This window comes from Papilio polytes, unplaced genomic scaffold (assembly GCF_000836215.1).
Source record: "Papilio polytes unplaced genomic scaffold, Ppol_1.0 DF821845.1, whole genome shotgun sequence".
In the NCBI taxonomy this organism is placed as follows: Eukaryota; Metazoa; Arthropoda; class Insecta; order Lepidoptera; family Papilionidae; genus Papilio; species Papilio polytes.
The window spans coordinates 3,811,561-3,829,132 of record NW_013527359.1 but is presented as its reverse complement, the minus strand read 5'-3'; the positions used below and the strand labels follow the sequence as shown (position 1 = coordinate 3,829,132).

At 32.8% G+C, this 17,572-nt stretch overlaps 1 protein-coding gene across 1 annotated transcript in view; it reads left to right on the top strand.

The window, feature by feature from the left end:
• Window positions 1-17,572, top strand: part of LOC106108048 — a 40,909-nt gene that overhangs the window by 6,528 nt on the left and 16,809 nt on the right. Inside the window, exons 2-3 of the mRNA XM_013289125.1 lie at window positions 12,978-13,060; window positions 13,339-13,471. Of these exons, the coding sequence (XP_013144579.1) occupies window positions 12,994-13,060; window positions 13,339-13,471 (200 nt within the window). The 5' untranslated portion in view covers window positions 12,978-12,993. The remainder of the gene's footprint in view (window positions 1-12,977; window positions 13,061-13,338; window positions 13,472-17,572) is intronic.

The following is a 17,572-nucleotide window of genomic DNA, read 5'->3' as shown; positions in this document are numbered from 1 at the left end:
GCGGAGGACTGCATTTTGCGGAAGGCATTGGGGAAGGCCTATGTCCAGCAGTGGGCAGATAAAGGCTGATAATGATGATGTTGACAGTATTGATTCCACATTTATTTAAAGCAAAAACCATTGCTGTCCTCAGCATATCTTAATAAAGCAACATAGAAAATTATTTGCTAAATAGTGTTTCATTTACTATAATCCATTTCAAGCAACAGTGACAAGCGATGCGTGGCGCTTGAGAACCGTTCCGGTGACCATTCGCCCTCTTCTCCTTACTATACTTAGATTGTACCTTGGATAGAAAATATCGAATGGGCCTCGGAATTAGAGCTTGACCATCTCATCGACACAGATTTCTTATTAGTTTATTTGTATGTTGCTCTGTTTTTGAGTTATTTTCTGTCTACAAAAAAATCGGAATGATCTTTCTGCAAAAGTATACACAAAACAAAACAATTATTGATAGATAACTAATAATCGCTTTTAAAATAAAATAAAATCGTAGTATGAATAACTTTCTTTTCTTCCGAATAATATGAAGTTGAATACATTAAATGTTAACTATACCACGCTATGCAGAAAGTCCATGATCAAAATATTTAATGCAATTAATTTGGCGAACGTGCTTTCGAATAGATTCTTTTGATAACGATGACAAAGTCATTTTTTGTCCTAACAATATATTGAACAAAAACGATGAATACATTTCATGAAATTGTGCGACAAAAAAATAAAGATGCGATCACTAAGACTTGAAGTAAAACTACGCTAAAAGTAGTAGCTGCAATTTGATAATTTCAATATTGTGAACAAATGTAAAATGAGAGTATGCTGCTAGTCTATTCCCAACCGAACGTCGGTTCATATAAGGAAGTCGCGAACGATGCAAGTTTTTTTTTCCTATGTAATAGCGATGTATTACTTCCCTGTAATCTAAAGCTAGCCGTGTGGTTGAAATGGTAACCGCATCTGTTATTTTTATCTAAAAGAGCAACGCCCGCAACGGATAATTTAATATTTTATAGTGTTTTCTATTCAAGATGCAATTTATACCGAACATTCTTTTGTGTGAACATCGATCGTTCAAATAGATTGCTTGTTTTATAATGATACTGGTATATAAATCGAATACTAAGAGAGCCAATTAAGAGAAGATATAGATCGTGGACAGTAGGCAATGGCAGTGGACATCGGGTCGTACTAGTTACATAATAGGTCGTGCGGTGCGGTCAGCGACCGGCGCTTCCCCGGCGCGCACCGGATCAGGATACCCACGGCTCCCGCGCTCTATCGAAACGAAACGAACGCCGATATTATCCACGCTGTCAACGATCGCAGACACAATCGGAGTAAGTCACGTCGCTCTTTGATTGTTTTACAACCATTTAAATACGGCCGTTAGCCCCCTTTTGATAGGAAAGTTCAACATTAACAGAAATTCTATGTTGATTCTTTAACTGTGATTTTCAAATCTCCATACATTAGACATCAACGCGTTTCCACGGACAAACGGATTTTGTAATTTTTCTAATTAACGAGCAAGATAAATCTTTGGTGACAGAAAATACTTTTTCGGAATATAAAATTAATACTGAGGTAAAAGTTAATGATGTGTTTAATTTTATACGGTAACCTTATTTATGATCAATGACCTTTAGAAAGTGAAGTTAAATAGGTTAAGATGACATGAAGATGCGTTAAATTATGCTTTCAATGGAAAAATGACGATATTAAATTTTAATGTGACATCACTATCACCTTATCTGTTAACGGAGTTTAAAAAGTAGATTATTGAGCTAAACATTATTTAAAGATATTCAAGTAAATAGTATCAATAGCGTACATAATTTATCACTCTAACCTACTTTAAAACTGGCATTAAACGTTTATGTCTTATTTGTAATTAAAGAAAAAAAAACAAAGGCGTTAAATTTGGCGCGATAGCGTATCGAGGCGTGTCCGGATTCAGTTGTTTGCGAAAAGAATTCTAACGGGTCACTTCCATGTCGGTCGTTGGAAGCCTTCAAGGCTTAATGCAGCTTTAGATAAAATCACAAATCAGAATGGGAACATCTTAATCGTAATAGATTTTCGATGCATCTTGAATTTTCTCTCATCAATGTTAATATAAGAGACTGTTGTAATTATATTGCATTAGGCTTTAGAATAATACTCCTAATTCCTGTTAATTTCGTCACTTACATTCTTGTTTAAATTAGATAAGGAAAGAATTTAAAATATCAATCAATATGTTTTATTATTGTCTTTGGAAAAAAGTCCCTATTAATCTACGATGAGTCTAACAATATTAAAAAATTGTGAAGTAACACAAAGTACGTTAAAATATCAAGTGACTTTTAATTTTTTGGTATAGGCTTAAATAAAGAGGGCAGATAAACTTTCATACTGAGGTCAAACGGTAGTTAATGTCGTAAAAGTGTTTTATCAAAAGATATCATCTCAAAGTATGTTATACTGAATTTTTACTGCGTATTATGGAGACATGTACAAAGTTATTCATACAAAATGTCTTATTAAAATCCTCAGCATGTTTCATACAATGTAAACCATATAATATAAAAGTACATACTATTAACAGTCTCTTAAAGTTGCTGTACTTAAAAGTTTCTGAAAGTCACAGTATTTGCTAGTAAGAAACATATGCGTTAAATAAAAGCTATGAATTAAAAAAATCTATTTAACTCTAATTGAACATCCATCCATATTAGGATCGTATGTGAAATTTTTTATTAACCTAGTTGTGAAAAACCACTGAATTTTAAAATTACAATTTTCAGTTACTTAGTGACACAATAATACGGTTAGAAATATTGTCGTAAGTAGGCTGACGTATTTAACATATGTTTGAAAATTCATCGTCTCTGCTAATGATTAAATTATTTTTTATAAATTGTAGATTATTTGCATTAAATTATTTGCATTAAAGAAATATGACCTATTTGCCTAATTAAAAGGAAATGTGAATGCAATATAAACGTATCTGATATCATTTAGTTTTCTATTTGAATTCCGTTTATCAGACTGGAATATATTATTTGAACTTTCTTTTCTTATAATCTTTGTTCGTTCGCAATTTGAAATTTAAAATATGTATTTTAATTGTTTCGAGTTGCATTCAAGACTTTCTCATGGATAAGCGTTAACCGCTTCTGTGCAGATTGTTTTATAACATTACGGTAACATAAATAATTCAAGTAACGGTTCTGATTACAGTAATACTTTTAAAAACTGAGAGTTGAGGTCATTTTAATGAATCTGCGCTACTTATATTATTTCAATTATGTTTGAGAATATTAAAAAAAAGTAAAGAACACTTTAATACAATGGACTTTGCTATTAAAAACTTAAACGGTATTTTAAATCGGTTTTGTCTGAATATGTCAACCTTTTTACAACATGATTAGTGCTCGGTGCGAATTTTGACTAATCGCAATTATGAAACACTATTATGCGTAGGTTTAAATGCCATATATGTTGAACTAAACAGTGTCTAATCTATGTTTTTGTGGGTAACACAGTATGTGTTTTAAACATACAAATTGAATTTATTTTAGTATAACTTTAATCTAACAACTTATATAATTTTATGCGTAAGAAGTCAAAATTGCTCTTAACTATTATTCGACATCACGAGCGTTCAGTCGTTAGCCTAAGTACTGGTTAACTATTTTGTAGTCGAAAGAAATAGAAAAAGTTCCGTTTTGTGTTAAACTCGCTGCGTGCTAAGTGACTCAAACGGTGAGCGAATAATACCAAATCGGAATTCAACTGAACATTCGCTCCGAGTTTCCAATAATTCAGCTTTTGTCCGTTACTTGCGTAGGCGCTATTTTGTTTTTTAACCTATTTATTCGTAGACAAGAAACGAAATTGTTGTTTTGGCACACAATTAAATTAAACTTAAAAGGTTTCTTATTTTCTTTTGGAAGATGTTAATATTTTCTATCCAGTTAATGCACATTGTTCATTAATTTCAAAGTAATTATGTTTTAAAATTAAAATACCCAACTGGTATTTCTATCTTTCTAATATTTTCGTCAAAAGTTATTTTCCACCTCAAAGAACATTAAAACAAAGTTCATATCTTTTCCGATTAATTCTACTAATGAAAGTTTAATTTTCATCCCAAAAAAATTGTACTAAAAATTTAACCTTCGGTAAACCTACTGCGACTTATACTTAGTAATCTAATAGTTTACTCAAAAGTCCAACATGTATATAGTAAAAGTATTGGAAAAGAAAATATCCGAAGAATGTAGTACATTCTGTGTATATTCAAGTTGCGTCTGCTAAGAATTCTATAGGTCATTAACCCAATTGCGATGGCGCGCCGTGTCTCTGTTTGAATTTCGAAAATTGTGTCCTATTTGCAGTGTTCTTGCGTAATGGCGGGTAAGTAAGTAAGTGCCCGCCGTAAAAGCTTTTCAACGATGGCACAGACTACAAATATTGCTCACTACAAAATAACTGCACTCAACTGCTTCTTTATTCCGTACTTGTTTTGTATTAGCTGTCTCCGCGACTCCGTCCGCGTTGAATCGAAAAAATCTTATTTAGTGTTGTCCGCTAATCCAGACTGTAATCTACTTTTGACCTAAATTTTATTCAAATCCGTTTGCTGTTTTTTAGTTAGGGATTATGAAACATCCATAAATACGTTTTGTGCAAATATTACTACTATCATATATACATACATAAGTTTGCATTTTATAGGTCATTTATGTTCTCTACCCATCTCGGAAATGAATTTTATTGATACGCTATTTCTTGCACATCATTACTCACGCGTTATTTCATCGCTAAATAGCGTCTAGGACTGGGCTAGGTGGAGCGCCGCGGGAGCCCTCCAAAGCGGACGGAATGTGCGCACAAGGTCATTGCGCCCTGCGCGGTCATGCACACACCCCCCGCACTCACCGCCCCTCAACCCCCCACCTTAAGTGATCACGGATAAAGGGAAGCGGCCAAGCCATAAGGCAATAGGAACCATTTCAAAGCGATCCATCTTTTATTTTCCTTAGTCTATGGTCGCCCGACGACCGACAATATTGTTCCTCGTTCTAACGCCATTTTCTTAGATTGTTGCAAAGAGAAAAAAGACATCCGAGCATCGGCGGGGTGTATTTACGATGTGCACCGTGACCGGCATTTATCTCGAGGCTTATGGCCTTAGCGCCGCCGCCTCTCTACCTACGAACTGTCATTAGCTGGTTAGAATTAGTGTTCGAACATGAAAATTTATGGTCACAACGTTCCAACAAGGAACAAAGTAACTTCATTGTAAGTAACCCTAAAGTCTTTTGTAGGATAGTTTTATGGCAACGAGCAGCCAGTGTAGCTCTTTACTTTTTAAAGCATTTAATGATGGTAACACGCAAGTGTGTTGAAAAACGTTTTCTAACTTTTAAAGTTTAACACTTAAAGTACGTACAATTCAAAATTGGTCTTTCAAGTTATTTCTAGTAAAGTACCTATTGATGTTCTGATAAAATAGGGTCCCTTTATGATTTATTCCTTACTATAAAAGGACTCGCCGAAGGCTGAGAGGGCGGGCACATGACTTCCATTCAATGTTTATAAATTTTATTACGGAATTTTGCAGATGAATCTATTGTTGTAGATGAAACAAAGAGAATATTGCTAAAAGGTGCATATGTTATATTCTTTGTATTATACAACAATAGTCTATTTATATCAGGTTTACATGTGATAGAATGATGGGTTTTGAACTCTGTAATATAATGTCTATGCTTAGTATCTGCTTTGGTCACAACATCGTATTCAGTTGTATATTAAAATTAATAAAAATACTTAGATTCATAAAACAAATCTTTTTATGTTAATGCAGATAAGTGTCTCGATAATGTACAATGGTTGAATTGCAAATTCTTTCAGGCTAACGTCTTGTGAAAAACTCATTTTTACTAGTACAAACCTGTTTTGTTAACAAGCTCTGACTTGTCCGGTTAATAGGATAGCATTGTGTACAAATAAGGGTCTATTGAGACGTTACACCTTTATACGCGGGAGTGACAGAAAGCTTTCTGTCAGCTTTACGTATCAACGCCTTAGGTTAAAGAAAATTTCCGCCGTTTACAATCGAATCCAATCATGTTTTGAAACGAAATGACCACATAAATAGTACAAGACAAGCAATCGGCATACTCTACCAGTGCTTAGCTGTAGGAACCGTTGTAAATACAAATGATTGAAAATTGTTTTACTACATAACCGTAACTGATTTCTTCAAGTTCAGACCTATTTTCTTTAATGGTAATAAGTCTAACAATTGATAAGTTACAAACAACTTATTGATTCAAAATGCTATATTTCAACTTTATTAATTTAAGAATAAGAATGTTTCGGTATATCTCAACTATAAGAGAACCTGATGGCTAAATTTGATATTTGATTTGTGTTAAGAAAAACAATAAAAGCAAAAATTTGAAAAATAAAATTTTTAGTAATTATTAAAACTAGCTTATAATTTCTAGACAAACTACAAAAAGTATGTAGAAAAGACTGCTTTTTTATGATTTTTTTGGTCAAGTAAGGGTGCATCTTAGTTTTAGAATCGATGCGGAATAAATAGTGAAGCAAACTAGTTGTTGTTGACCACCGTATCCCCAGGGTACGCGTGACTGACTTCATACACGTATAATACGTTAATACTGATGACGGTCATTACCGCACGCTTCCCTGTTCAGCGTATACTCGTGTAACTACAGACAGTAGTTGTTGACCAAAGAAAATTGTACGTACCATCGACATTTCACGTTTAGTTATGGTTCAGTACATTACCCATGTGGTATTTCCTGGAAACAGCTTGTGTTAATCTGATAAACCGAGGGTGAATCTTCACGGTTGATATGAAAAGGAAAGTGCGACATTTTCAAATAACAGAAGTAGATTTTTTTAGAACAATTGTTGATGATTTTATAGTTGGGTGGTCCCTTACCTCTCCAATGTATTAAAAAAGTTCTAATGAAATTGAAAAGTATCAGTTCGAGTTATCGAAAAAAAAACCGTTGAAATTTTTTAAATCCAGGTATTAATTCAGGCAAACTTAAAAAAGCTTGTATTCGGATCACGATAATCGATTACCAAGATACGAACCCACGACCGCTAGATTGATAGTCCGTACCATTAACCGCGCTTTTGGCGCTTACATAAAATGTTGGCATGTAAGAAAAGATTTGAATAAAATTAAAAAGAAAACAGTCTGCCCACAGAGTCCGATAACTTCAACAAGTATTTATTGCAGAACCCTTCGAGATTTAAGAGCTAGCGCGGATATGCGAACAAGACATAAATAGAAGACGCTAAGATAAAACGATAGTTTAAAAACAAAGGGTATGCAAACTTTGTTTTATGTTTGAAACACATAAGTTATGACAACTTGTTTTACCTTTTTTGTTTACTTTTGATCTTAAAATCTGCATTACCAAAAGATATTTTAAATTTACAGCAACAATCATCCTTGATCCGTTTAGGTCTCTATTTTAGCTAAATTAAATAAGACGCAAGTACTATTGGATATAATACACCACGACTTGACTATTCTTTTCTAATTCCTTCAGTCATCAAACACACATATGCACAAAATTGTTCATCTAATAATTCACTAGGAAAATATAAGGTAAATAAATAGCAGCAGTGTTGCAGTTAAAATGTAGATACCTTGTAAGGTCTTAGATACACGTAGCAACAGCGACACGACACTGCCTCTGCATTCCATTGTACGACGCCATTCTCTTTGGCAAACACGCGAACAGGGATGCAAAGAAAATCGAAAACATTTTAAAATTGTAGTCACGACTCGTATACGTCTACAATAAAAAAGATTCATCTCGGAGAATACATGGATAGTAAGAGCGTTTTTATTTCTTTATGGTATACTAACTGTTGCTCGTGACTTCGTCCGCGTGAACTTAAAAAATAATAAAAAAACATAGCCTATGTTACTCACTGATAACGTAAATATTTAATGGTGAAAGTATTTTTGAAATCGGTCCGGGAGTTATTGAGTTATTTCAATACATACAAAAATACAAATCTTTCTTTTGAATAATAATATTAGTATAGATAAATAATCAAAAAAATCAATCTTATTCTGTATTGTAAAGAAGAAATCGGTATCGTGCCGGAGTAGCAGCGCAACACTAGATCATGGGCATACACGTCCCCTCCCTATGACATCTGTCAATGTCAATCAGAAGACATAAGGATATGCGCGCTATTTTGGCGGGAATCGGGTTACTGTGTATCGAAGTAAATTTACATTGTTTTAAAGATTTTAAAGGGTAAATATAATAATATGTTATTATTACAAGTCTAATGTTCTCCATAAAATACAAGTAAAATTTAACATTAATGTTATGTTACAATACGGTATAATCTCAGTTCCAATTTTTGTGATATTATCTTCAATTTAAGATCGCAAATCGTTGTAGAAAGTTCGTATTTCACACGTATTCTCAGACGGCCCAGTTGGTGCCGATAATTGGGTCAGGCGAGCAACCTGTCAGCTCACACGTATTGTTTCGTGGAGTCGAGTACCGTTACTGTTCGGTCAAGTTCGGCCCATTGTCACTCGCGTCTTACGGATTTACGGGCGCTTCGGATAATCTTATAAACATTGGAATTACAGTACAATAAATTATTCCACCTGAGATATTGTTTCATATATCCTGTGATAAAATATTCACTCGTGGAATTGATATATTTAATTAATAAAAAAAAAAAATATTTTTTTTTTATTTTCAAACGATTTATTAATTCACTGTTAATTAAAAAACCTTAACCTAAGCACAATTTATAATTGACAGTAAAAGTTTAAATTTATGAATATATAGAGTAAATAAAAAATACTCAAACTATGACTTCACTTTATCAACTGTTATTAAAGCCATATTACCCAATTTGATATTTTTAAATTCGAATTTTCTTATGTTAAAATTTCTTTTTTTATATGATAACAAATATTAAAGTCGTTGACCTAATAGTGGTTAATTTATGAAGTATTTTGACATCTAATTTGCATTTCAACTATAATAAAATGCAAACAAGTCTACCATTAAAGTGAATTGTTGCTTTAAAATATGAAACTTTATTTTATCTTTGCTTTTATACAAAGTGTTTTCTCATTGGTACGATGGCTCAGTGGTTAGACATTTTAACAATAACCTATTGTGGTTCCATTTTACTTATGAAACTATCCAGATTTTTATTATAAGAATAATATAAATACTTTTCGTTGTTAATTTCTTGACCTATGCATGAGTAAGCATAAATAACCATGACTAGGTTCTTGTCCCGTTGTTCCTTGTTAACGAATAAGTCAGTCATGCTGATTAATTGAGGTAATAATTTGTCTAATAAGAAATGGGCATTGATCCGTGATCTGCATTTTATTCTTTAATCGAGTGTTAATAATAGAAAAAAAAACTACATAAGCTTTTAAAGAAATCTTTTATCTCCGTTTAAATTATGATTACAATCATCTCTTTCGTTCTTATTGAAACAAATGAAACAACAGTATTTAATAGGTCAAGCTATGTTTATATAATCTGTGTGAATAAGGTTATTCTCGTTTACAAACGTCCATTAGAAATGCAATCATTTGAATGCATCGCCGGAAATTTGCGTCAAACTCGTTTCGTCTTCCGGTGTTAAGTTTTAATGTGAAAGAAAACACTTAATGGCGTAAAGTGAAGGTTAAGGTACAGTTATATTTGTATAGTTCAAATCTTTGCATAATACTATGATGTTGAATGATTTTTTAGTAAACTTCTTATCTGACATCAAGGTAAAAAGAAAACTGGTATTAATTTTCCTGCAATAAATGTCAATGTCTCCTTCTAAGCTTCGATTTAAAAAAATAGATTTTCAACAATAATAGATTTATGAATACAATAAGGCGAAATATATTATCGTTGTTACACAAGTTACGAGGCAAGTTAAAGACATTATAAAGATGAAAACTTTGTTTGTTTGATTGTAATGAATAGGCTAAAAAACTAAAAAATCCCTTCACCGTTAAAGGTAATTCATTTGTGAGTAACATAGGCTATATTTTTTCATTTTTTTATTATTTTTAATTTTCAAGGGGATGGAGTCGCGGGCAAAAGGTAGTAAAAAATATATTCATTGTTGCTAGTAAAGTTGACTTGAGAATAACGTTTTTTTTACGTGTGAAAAGCTTTGTGTATTACCTTGAATTCCCTCAATTATCATGTATAATGAGTAATTACTCGTATTACAAAGTTATTACGTTGTAATACGATTGTTGGTGAATAAAAGATTTATGCATGAATAAAAAATCTATTATAATTGCAATTGTTTATAATTTGTTTCTAAAATGAATAATAAGAATGAGGTTATTTAAATTTCAGATTTTGATCTATTAAAACCACATGACTAATGCGTTTGGTTGGAAAATAGATTAAATTGTCGCAAGATAAAAGGTTCAAATTCTAAATAAACGGATAAAGATTATTAATAACAATTGATTTACTTTAATAAAAAACGATCGCAGACCCATTTTACATTGGAACAAAATGGACAGATTATAAAATTAAAAATATCTAGTTTTCTAGTCGAGAAATAAAAAACAAAGCGAGTTCTAGAAAACTTGTTTCTATGCAATTTGCTATCTACAAGAAAATCAAAGTTGCTCAGATAATGACGTGTTCGATCAGCCTTACATATGCCAATTATTGAATAGTTACCCGCAATCATTATGACGCCGGCGCCTCGTTAGGCGGCCCGCTTTGATCTCCTGCTGTGAGGTTATGATCTATAAACTGCACCTATTGGCTGTATAAAGTACACTCAAACACTTATTAGGGACATTCCATAATATTAGCTCAGTGAACTTTAACCACTAACCAATGCAATACAAATTTTGAAAAGTACGCCGTTGATGGCTATTTAGTAACGGTTAGTGGCGTAACTGCGGCTAATGCCTAAAAAGTTAGTAAGATAAAGAAGCTCAATGTAGGAAAGGGGAGAGTTATAAAGAGAAATATATTTTCTCTGCAATGCAAAAACGTGTGGAAAGAAGTGATATTTGGCCTCCAGGACAAAAACTCATAAAAGCATGGATAGGACTTTACAACACTTGAAAGATTCCTATAAAGTCGGTTACACCGTTAAATTGGGCAATTTACGAGGTCATGGTGTGGTAGCCATACGGTGGCTGCAGCGGTGCGCTCCGGTGCCTCTTATTTAACTGTTACCATCATTATGAGATATAAAAATACGTCACCTTACTCATAATTACACATAGTTGCGGCCTTCCCGCTTCGTTGCCAGCAAACTAAGTTTCCTTATGCGTAGTTGTCATCTAATTTCTACATACACTACGTTTTATATGACTAGGACATAGGTTTGACTACCTGGTTCTCATATAAAGGAATTAATATTAAGTAGTCTTCACAGACGTCAATTTCAAAGTTTTTTGTATTAAAAGTTAGACGAGAAGACTATCATTTAAGGAATTTCATTGAAAATTAATGTAAGGAGACATTTAAAACATCTTAACTGATATATTATAAGAATTTATGTAGGTCACAATAAGTATGGAAATTAGCACCAAAAAATTATCTTTTTAGGTCAGTTAAAATTGATCGCAAGGTTCCGCTGCGAAGGCATCTGGGCTGAGGTGGCCATTGTTTTGCGACTTAGACGAAATAACAGTTCCACTAATTTCTTTTGTTGTTAGATCAACAAAAATTACCGTTTATTCGTGTAAACTTTAAACGATTACTCGTACGTCTGCGCGTGCGAGTTTTATTATCATTTCATGGGTTATTTTTGTATGTTAGCATGTCATGTTCCGAACGATCGTTACCATAAACCGTAAAAGTGCGGTTCGTTAGAGAAAAAACATTGCCGCAATGACGCCTTCTTCCGCGAAATTTTAAGACTCATGCCTCATAATAGTTTATGCATTTATATACGACCGTTAAAACGGAGCCTTTATTTGGGTTACTCGTGCATACGTTATACGATTGTTCACACTTGTTTCTTTTGTTTTTCTAGTGCTTTTATGAATTCTATGGCCAAATATTGGAAGGACATTTAAATATGTAACAGTGTCTTACATGATAAGGCCATGCTACCTTTAATATCTTGCTTTCTGACAAGTGATAAGCAGCGCTTACAAAGTATAATGTTTGAGATTCAGAATTCGGCCGATAATATTTAGTATACCATACCAACAAATGTAATATTGGCCTTTAGCTTACATTTCGATTTAAAACCGGAATTTCGGTACTTTTCACTGAAAAGATGTCTTGAGAAAGTACCCCAATTTTAAATAGCGGTACGCGTAAAGTGCAATTAGTTTTATTTTTAAAATTACCACATGATAACGCAGCTTTCCGTTCGTTGATAGCTTGAATTAAGTTTATACGAAAAAAACTTTATTACATTTATGTTCTCGAGGACTGAATTGGTATATTTAATGGACGTGTTAAACCGAGCAAAACATTACAAAGCGATCGAAAGCTGTCGGCCGATTCATTAAACATGCTAAAGAATTTAGCCGTTCTCTGCGTAAAGAGTGGTACAACAATCGTTTTACTTTCACGTTTTAAAAAGTTCATTCATCAAGTTGATCAAAAGGCCAGTGAAAGCAATATCGCAATTCAGACACTAAATGAAAACGGCGTTCGTCTGTCCTGTTGACTTTCGTGGACCTCTGCTCTTGACCTGCATACCATTGACACGATTTGCGAATATTCAAGGTTAAACAGTGCATTTTTCTTTTAAAACATTAAAACAAAAACCAAATTGCTGTAGACGTTTTTTTTTTACTTTGACTACATTCTTTTGTTTTCTCGATTATTTTAATTTCTGTCTTTTATTGACCCGGTACTATTGAGTCTGAATATTAATTTACATGTTTTATTTTAGTCTTGTGTTAAATCGTAACTAATGATAATGTTTTGTTCCAGTTGAAGTATCGTCATTATGATTGGAAAGGCGCTGGGCGCAGCGCCATTAGCGCTTTTACTTCTGCAGGCGACGTCTGTACTCAGTAAGTAGTTTTACCACAGATAATATAATACTAATCTTACTTAGTACTAATACTGTAAATGTTTGCCTGACCTGGACGGATCTCGATGAAATTTGGCAGAGATGTTGAAGATAGTCTCGAGAAACACATAGGCTAATTAGGTTTTTTAATTGCACGCGGATGGAGTCGCGTCCGAAAGCTAACAAATTATTAACTCCCAGGTTTATAACCTTCAATCTTATCCCTTGATTAGTTTCTCCTTTCATACAGATGGTTTTAAATAAATTATTTTCTTTCAGGTCGAATCGCGTTTGAAAAACTGACAGATGTTGACTTTGTTGGCACTTCTTATTATACAGTACGCAATCTGTCATTGTACGAGTGTCAGGGCTGGTGTAGAGAGGAGAACGATTGTCAAGCAGCCGCCTTCAGGTAATCAAACTGCTTTTTATATCTTCTCAAATATTACTAGCGCAACTCATCCAGTACATGAGCATTTATTATTAAGAATCAATCGCATAATATCATATGTATAACTCGTTCTGCTTAACTTTTAATTAACATCAAGGAAAACGTTCCTTTTTCAATTCAGCTTCATAGATTGATCTAAAACAATAACGGACTTTGTTTTAAATAATCAGCAATCATTTGCAAATAGAATATCTAATCTAAAAGATGACTAGTCATCGTAAATGACTGATCATGAAAATAATAGAGATCAACGTATCGAAGTAATCTCGGATCACGATGCTCCTGACCTGAATGTCACAGATAAGAAATCAGATTGATTTGAAGAATCACTGATTTCTTTGACGTGAACTTTGTAACAAATACTTTGTATTCTCGAAAGTTTGGTGATAGTTGAAGGCAATATTGTTTGAGAATATGTGTTAGTTTGCCACACGTGCGGCTCCAACGTTCCAATGTCACGGTGTTGGTTAATAACAATACACTAAAGAACCGCTCGCCACAATCCGTGTAAAAGCGGAAACCAATCTCGATGCGCTCCAAATTGGATAACAGTAAAAGTGATCGCATACATTTTCAATAGATTATTGCCGGCAAACTACTTGTAAGCCAACTCATGGATATGAAGATTGGCGGTTTTCTTTAAACATTGAGTTTAATGTTTTAATCAACGATTTGTATTAATAAAATGAATGTAGTTCTCTTTGTTTCCGTTGGGCTAATAGCAATAAGCCATTAAGTCGTGAAAGCATAAATATATTTTTGTATCTGGTAGATTATCACAAGGAAATACGTTCTTTGTACCTATTTTTAACTTATACCCTAAAAAGTCGATAATTCTGAATATTTATTTTAAAAATTACCTGATATTGTCTAGTCTCACTAGTGTTGTATTCCTGCTATAAAACATTACGAATTGTTTATATCTCTCTACAATATAAGAAGTATAACCTCAACAGGTTCTAGTCTCAGTTATTTATGTTACAAATTAAACGAAATTGTTTTGCTTCGTTTGAAATATGGCATGAGTGTGGCATGTGAGTGCAAATACGCAGCTTGTCATGAATTAAACATTATCATGCGATAAAATTGGATTAAGACATAATCTATTTTTGTTCTGTATCCTTTTAAAGCGATTGCAATACTAATCTTGAAATAACTGTCACTTTTTATTATTGCAGATTCAAAGATATAATTTTAACAGAAATTAATATAATAGGTTTAATAATCTTACTGCAAATTGGAATGAAATTTACAACACGTTTTAGTCATTATTCAAACGTTAACAATTAATTCTGAAACTTAAAAATTCCTGGTTCTACTAAAGTTTGTAAGGTTTTGAAAGTTTTGGAAGTCTAACAGCCGTATAGTGAAAAGGGCATTAATATATGTGACAGTTAAATTATTTAAAGTTCATAAATATGTTGACTTCTGTCTGATTGTAAGCGGTGCTTATGAAGCGAATTATTTAAGAATCGTTCCAATATCGGCTGTATATCAAATTGATCGGAACTATAGCAAATAACTGGACAATTGTAAAATTCTTATCATATCAATATCGATTGAAAATCAGTCTGATATTCGGACAGTAGACAGGTATTCAATTAAACGGTAGGTAACTTTCCCGTATTTCTAATTTAGCATTGTGCTCGTATCTCAAATCAATCTAAGCAAAGAAAGAGTGACCTGACAGCGGAATTGATCTGCTGCGATTGAAATTGTTAGCTTTAACGCTGCTTTTTTGAGGTATTTAAATACAGACTATAAAATTAAAAACAATCTCTTTTGTCTATGATAACAAGCGATAGTTTATACTGTTTAATTTGCAAGATGTCGTGGAAATATAATAGTTATATGTTCTTTTTTATCAAGTTGTGACGAATTATTAGTTTACGCAACGTTCTACAGTTCTTTTCTACACATATCGTACTTTCATACTTAATATTATAAATGCGAAAGCTTAGATAGATGGATGTTTGTTTGAGTTTGTAGACTAAACGGCTGAACGGATTTTGATGAAATTTGGTACAGATGTAGAGAAAAGACTGGAAGAACACACTCACTTCTGTTTTATTTTAATTCCACGCCGACGGAGTCGCGGGCGATCACTAGTAATTTCATACTTTGTCTCGACAATTTATAAATTTAAGCTATAAATAAACATTTATTCGCTGCTTAGACATAACCCTTTGATAGTTTTACCGATGCACAAAAAAGTTGAGCAGATGTTAAATTCCCTAGATAAACTTCCAGGAATAAAATGGAGCAAACTAACTAAGACCGTATTGAACAATAGTAATTATTACATAAATAGAAGTTACCTTTCGACTATTGTGTTTTATTGTCGTTAATTGTTTCTTAAGAACAGAAAAATAGAGCTAAAAATCTTGTCCCTCTTTTAACCGATCGTAACACATTTTAATCATGAATGGATTGAAGAGAGGACTAATGTATTCATAGTTATTGTTGAACAATCAATAACGGCAAGCTATTGCATCGTTGGATCGGGACATGTAGAGCTATTAAGCGAGATAGAGGCGGTAAACGCGCGGCATTATAAGTTTTTGATCAGTGATCGATGGGTCAGTGCGGTACTTAGCGAAACTCAAAGCGCCGGCAATTGTTATTACTGTTAATGCACGATTGTTGCACGTACGTTTTTGTTTTCAAATTATATACTATTTTTAAGGTTTCAAATTTTTTAATTTCCTTGATAATTCTTAGATATTATGTTGAATTCAAACATGAGTGTTAAAAGGTGATGTTGGAATAAATAACAAAAGTTTTCGGCATTTAATCGTAAAAAGTCTGACAAAAGGTTTTTCATAAAAGAATAGAACTTAAGTTAGACTTTTGTAGACCCTACCGACCTACCTAACCTGCGATTCTATTACCTTTTGAGTCAATATATATTTTGAGACCAAAATCTCCTATCATGGACTATTTTACAAACCACTATCACTTTAATGGTATCTTTTGAAGATGTGATTAATAGTTGCCAGTTAATATAATAAAACGAGCACATTTTCTACTGCAGTACATTTATCTTCAATTTTGAGTGGCTACGTACAGTAGGCGCTTTCATTTAAATATAACTAACATAACACGGTTCAAAAGATTTATTAAGCCAGTTACGAAAGTTGTAAAATCAATGTCATTAGTAAGCGCCCTTTTAACATTAATCATACATTCTTTGTATGTACATTTATAGCAGTTTAAAATTCATGTAATTTTAACTAACTAGATGTCACTTTCGACTTTTTCGCATATCATTATTTTAATTTTGAAAATTAAAAGGTTAAATTATACAGACTTTACATTCATTCAGCAAATAAAATCAGTGATTTTCACTTACTAAGTAAAATAAAATAAATCAGGTTACTTATAGTTTCTTTGGCTTTATTTTTTTTAAGTTGGTACTTAAAACAGAAACATTACATAAGCTATATGTAATTAAAAGCTGATAGTAACGGTTGTTTTACGCGAACTATCGCCGTTCTCAATAGGCGATAGTAAATAGCATTTACAGCGGAGTTGCTGCGCCATAAACGTCTCGAAGTTATTACAAGAGGACACATGAGTAATTAACTCCATCGCCTTTAAGATAATTATTACCCAGTAATTGCAAACTCACTATTATATCGGAATTTATACCGAGAGAATTGTTAGATATTCACCTGGATTCAAATGGTTAGGGCAATTCAAAGAATACCTTTATTGAAATGTTTTTAGAGACTCATTTATTTATCGCTCACATATAGAATATAGATTTTTATTACACCTTTTCCCGTACGGCTTCAACCGCGTGAAATTATGAAAACATTACTGATTTGTCAATTTTTTAATTGCAAATGTCAAAATTACCGTTACCATAAGAACCTTGCTTCTTTAATGTTAGCAGCTTGTAGTTTATGATCCCTTTCCAACATGAAGATTTTTTCCAATTTATGTACCCTAAGTTCAATAGTGTGAAAATATATAGCCTTAAGCGTATCGTAAGCGTAGGACTTTTTATGAATGAAAGATTTATTCAAAAATGAGCTGTGATAGCTGACATCCTACGCC